The following is a 5,866-nucleotide window of genomic DNA, read 5'->3' as shown; positions in this document are numbered from 1 at the left end:
AAAAACTAGTTAAGAATTGACAAACATAAGATGCAAAAACAAATTCAGTGATGGTATTGATGAACATTACAATAATTCAGGAGTTGTATCTTTAACGAAAAGGATTGTTTGGTTAGTTCCAATTTGAAAGCTACAAAAATGTTACTTTCTAATTTCTCTCATCAAAATTGGTCACTATTATCAATTCATGCACACTATTGTTTTTTTAATTTATTATTATTATTGATTGAAATGCATTAAAAGCATTTTTTTTTCATGTATTTCGTTTCTTATTTAATGATTTGTTTTTCTGATTTTGATGGGTCTTTGTTAATTTAAAATAATCAAAGAAAGTGTGTTTGAAATAAAGTGATGTTAATTAGCATTTTTTTTCCACAATATTATTAGTACCAAGTGCCAATGAAATTTGTTGAAACATAATTTCTATTCAGAAACTTACTTGGATGTTAACATAGTAAGCAAAATAAGAGCATTTAATTACTTGTGATTTAGTGATGAATATTTGTCTGTGTTTATTAAAATTAAGTAAAAAGTGATTCATTTTAAAAATAATAGTTTCGATGTTTGTTTTTAATCTACGTTTTTTTTTGTCACAAATTAGGTATGATATTATAAGAAAATCATCAAATAAAAACTAATTTTAGAGATAAAAAAATAATTATAGTTATTATAGTGACTAAATTAAAGATATTTTAAAAATTAAAAAAAATTAGTTTCTAAATAATTGATAGTTAAAAACTTGGTAGCTAATTAGATACTACTTTAGAAACTATTTATCAATAATTAGATACTAATTTATAAATCAATAATTTGTTTAGTCTCTAATCCTTAATTTAATCACTATAACAACTAATTATTTTTAATATCTAAAATTGATTTTTATTTAATTTATAATATGAATAAACTATTTTATATAGAAGTACAAAAGAGTCGAGAAATTGAATTTGTCAACATTCTTAAGAATATATTCCCTACAAATTTAACTATAAGAAGGGGACAAATTAAAATTAAATATAAATAACACCTTATTTAAATATCATACAAAAAAAATCCATCAATTAACTGAGATTCTATTTTTTTTAATTTTTATATCGAGTTCCAATAAATGATACTCTGAAAAAATACAAATGTGATTGGTAAAATTAAATGCTATTCACTATAACTTTCTTAATTAAAAGTAATTAATTCATATATACTCGAGTCTGAAAAAAATTATAAATTTAAAATAAATAAATAAAATAGTTTAGGAAGCCAAGTAAAAAAAATCCAACTATTTTTTTAGAGTTTAATTTTGTTCATCGAGTCCATTAGAACATGCAAATAAATCCTTTTTTTACATTGTTTTTCAAAGTTTAACTAAGTTGTTTGAATCAAACTCAAATTATATATTCTAGTTAACCTAAAACTAATTTTCACTAAATGTTTTAAAAACACATTTTACCCTGCCTTTGAATACAAATTATATTTTTCTCAATCTCAAACACAAGATCAACCCAATTGAAGAAGCAAACCTAAGAATTTTTTTTCTTTCTTAAATAGAAAGAATCCAAGAATGTTGGTTTTCCTATTCATATATATATATATAAGTGATGAAGTAATTGGTGACATCATGGCTCCTAGCACAAGCTATTTTGTTGACTTAATGGAATTTAAATTAGGGTTAATGAATGATGTGGACATTGGTGTATAAAAGCTACAAGGTTTAATATTTTAGTCATAACTACCTATTTTGGCATGTTATTAAGAATGTGATTTCATAAATAAATGTAACAAAAACAAAAATCTCATTAGATCAAAGAGGTGCTTCCTAGAAGGAAGCAAGGGGCAAAGTCAAAAGTGAAAATGGATGAAATTTTTTTAATTTTTTTACTTAACTTTTCTTTTTCCTTATAGGAAAGCATCATTATGTGGTACCCATTTGTGCCATGATGGTAGAAACCCCATTGCAAATCCAATTCTAAAATGACCACAATGTGACAAAGTAAGAGCTATCTAAAATGACCACATTTACTACAACTTTACCATGTGCTTTCTTAAAAGAACCCTAATCCCTAGAAACCCTTTCTCATTATTCAACACCAAAGAGAACCTCATATTAGGTAAGCATTATCATCATCATCAACAACAACGACTTTTAAACAAATCCCTTTGTCATGCTAACCCTATCATGTCCACTCCTTAAACTAATGAAAGATTCTTATCCATGGTAAGAACATGCAAGGCCAAAAATCTCATCCACACAAACACAAATCTAATTAATACCCAAAATCATGCAAGCACTAAAGATTCAAAAGGGTCAATGAGATTGTTTGCTATGCTTAATCAAACCATTCATTTTGAAATAGTGACAATTGCATAGGATTCTAATCATCCAATGTACTTGCCTTAATAATTTCCACTTTTAATTATCTCAAGAGTGCTATGACCTTGGTTGTGGTGTGCAAGGGCAAGATAAAGTGGGTGGGGCATAGAAGAAGATTAAGGCAAGAGCTTTGAAGAGGGGTGTAAAAGGGTACTTGGGACTAGTAAGGTTGGAACAAGATTCATTTTAATTTGTCATCATCTATCAATTTGTGTTTTTAAAAAAAAAAACTAATTTCTGAAAATTTACCACTAACATGATTTTTTCCCTTTTTCTTGATGGATTCTTGTGTATGCATATAATAAGATATAATCAAAGTTCTATACATTGTTTTAAAAGTTCAACTACATATCAATTATACCACTAATTTGTATAAGAGAAGTGTGATACCATACCATACTTATGAATTTTTTTTTAGCATTAATTAAAAGTTATGAAATTTCACAATTTTTTGTGTACCCAATGATGTTAACTATTGAAAAGATTTTTTCTTTTGCATGGGTAAGGTAGCTTTAGACTAGTTAGACAATTTGACCCACACATGTACAATATAACACGCTTGTGTTTATGACTTTTGTGTATGGGACTTAGTGGAGAAAAAACTATTGAGTTGAAACCTACGAACCACAAGAAGTAAAAAGGAGTACGACTCTTTTTTTTAATTTTTTTAAAAAAAAACATAATAATAATAGGTAATTATTCTTAGTGTAGTTTTAGAGTAATTATCTATAAAAATTAATGAACTTGTCATGATGATTTATTATTAAATAATATTACTTTTTTAAATATTTGTTCTATAACTAGTACATATAAATGTAGATGATCTTTTTATACATTTTTCGTCTACTTATTTGAAGGGTCTACTTACAATAACTTTGTTAAATTTTCATGTTTTTTTATCTTTGTTTCTTCATGTTTGTCAATTTCTCATACAAATATTGTGTTTTAATGTTTTGTTTTACACCCTTTTATAAAATTAACTCAACTTTCTAAAGAATTGCATTGTAATATATTTAATATTGAAAAACTTAATCCAACTTTAAAAGAATTGCATGATTGCATTTCCAAAGATTAAAACTTTTTATTTACAATGAGATCAAATTAAATAAATAACAAAATTAAAAAAGCAAATAAGTTTTTTCTCAATGAAATCTGTGCTTAAAAATGGCAGATTTTCATTAAAAAAAATCAAATGCCAGTAAAAAAAAAACCTACTTAAAATATTCGTGGCTAAAAATGTTTTGAAGATAACTATATTTGAATTGATTTATTCACTTTTTAACACATCAGAAAGGTTCTTTTTTACAAAAAAAAAAAATATGTTTATTCCTCAAAAACTAATTACATATTTTTTGATATTCTAACATAGCAAGTGTTTCTTATTTCTGCATAATTTGCATATTTGAACATGAATTTGGATTAAAACTCAAACCTTTGATGCAGTTCCAAACACAAAAACAAATCATCCGTTTGGAGTGGGATTTCTTAAGAATATTAGAAGCATGGTGGGAGCAGAACAAAAGAGAGAAACATAATTTATGACAGAGAAAGAATTGAGTCAGAAAAAGTTTCTTCTTCTGCTGAAGATTTCAGATTTTGGAGTAACAAGTCCCAGCATGTCACATTAGTACATGGTCAGGGGATGAAAATTTTCACCAAATTTTTGATAAACTTTGATCTCAATAACTCCAACTCCCACACCCATGTGTGACAGTTTCACATTAATGCAAATAAAAAATTAGCATGAAATATTAGGTACTAAGAATTAAGCCCTTTTGGTCTAACACACCAAAAAATTAGGCATATCCAATTGCACATGAGATCCAGCAATAAAAGCAGAGAAGAACCAACCAAACTAACCCAAAAAGGGAAACAATAGCTGCACCAAACCACAACCACACCCTCTTCAAAAGGCTAAAACTTACACAAAAACAGAATCTTCACTCACAGCACAAAAGGGCCACACGGTGGAAAGCACAAAACCCCAAAACAAAAACTTACACAAGTCATGTTTGTCAAGTGTTGAACCCTCTCACTCAGTCACTCTCCAAGTCATTGGAATCCCATGATTTCATTTCACCCAAATAGCACCAAATATCAAGATATTTAAAGCTTCTCATTAATGAAAAAAAGGGTAAATAAACTACATAATAGCTTCTAACAAAAACTCAAAAAAAAAAACTACTCAATCCTCCTTTCTAACTTCTAAATATCATTCCTCTTTTCCTTCATACTTTATACACAAGTTCTTGCTTCTCAGCCTAGGAAAAGAAGAAAGAGCAATTACAAGCATTCAGAACCAAAAAATTCACCCCTCTAAGAACAAAGCAAGCAATTTCAACCACTCATGAACAACCCACAAACACATACATAACATATCATGTATGTGCAAGTAATGAAGCAAACACACATCATTTTCAAATGTGTCTGCAATATTAACCATTGATCTTCTTCTCATCACTTCTCATCACGAACAACTGAAATTACTTACTTCATCATATACATATATATAGAAATTGAATTTTGAGTTCCAAATAAAAGTACACTACCCAAATCTCTCTCTTCTAAGTCCCTGTTTGCTGTTAGTTGAATGAAGTCGAATCATTTGGCTTTATGAAACTTGAACACACTCTCCAAATCAGGTGGCGTGAAGAACTCTCTCACGCCGCCAGTGCCGCCGCCACACCTGGTCGGAAGTCTGCACTTTCGCGGCGCCGGCGGGCAGGGCAAATTGTCGGGTATCCTTGATTCCTTAGCTGTGGGTGTTGTGGAGAGTTCTTCAGCATTGTCGTCTTTGTTGTCGCCGCCATTGACGCGTTTGGTGTTGATGGGTTTGAGAGACCGAACAGCTATTCCGGCAATTACCCACTTCTTGGATTCTGATTCCAGGTCAGAATGAGAGAACCCCATGTTGGAAAAAAAGAGGGAAGAGAAGAACCTTGGGTGAAAGGTTACAGCTTTTGGGTGAAGAAGAGGAAGAAGAGGGAATAAGAGAAAAGGGTTTTCAGTTTTTGTCTTGAGGGATCAAAAGGAATGAAGAAAAAAAAGGAGTGAGGGATAACAACAAAAGGGTGTGTGAGATTTGAGAGGTTTTTTCATGGAGAAATATGAATTTTCAGAGAGAAAAAGAAGAGGGAAGAGAATGAGAGAGAAAGGGGGTGCCCGGGGTTTTACGGGCAGAACCAAGGCGAGATTTTGGCGCCAAAATTTCATTGATTTGGGCAGCAACGGCTCTTTTTCCCGCCTTTAGCTTTTGGCGGAATTTCCAATTTTATCCTTTTTTTTTTAATTTTAATTTTATTTATTTGTTTAATAAGTTTCTAGGGAGTGATGCTTTTTTTAGACAAGATGTGTAATTTTGTTTTACTTTTAAATTTTATTCTTGTTTCTAATTATTTATTTGTTTATTAGTAAATTAAAACTTTATTTATTTATTTATTTACTATATACCTCAAATGAATATGTGCAAATATAAGAGTCATTTAATTAAAATAAAAGAAACAA

The 5,866-nt window shown here is 29.3% G+C and overlaps 1 protein-coding gene across 1 annotated transcript; it reads right to left on the bottom strand.

The window, feature by feature from the left end:
- Positions 1-4,963: 4,963 nt before the first annotated feature.
- On the bottom strand, positions 4,964-5,272 carry LOC137836574 (cyclin-dependent protein kinase inhibitor SMR6-like). The gene has a single exon (XM_068645237.1). It carries the CDS (start codon positions 5,270-5,272, stop codon positions 4,964-4,966), a length of 309 nt encoding a protein of 102 aa, XP_068501338.1.
- Between the last annotated feature and the right edge of the window lie 594 nt (positions 5,273-5,866).

Source organism: Phaseolus vulgaris, chromosome 4, assembly GCF_000499845.2.
Source record: "Phaseolus vulgaris cultivar G19833 chromosome 4, P. vulgaris v2.0, whole genome shotgun sequence".
In the NCBI taxonomy this organism is placed as follows: domain Eukaryota; kingdom Viridiplantae; phylum Streptophyta; class Magnoliopsida; order Fabales; family Fabaceae; genus Phaseolus; species Phaseolus vulgaris.
This window is presented reverse-complemented; position numbering and strand designations above follow the sequence as displayed.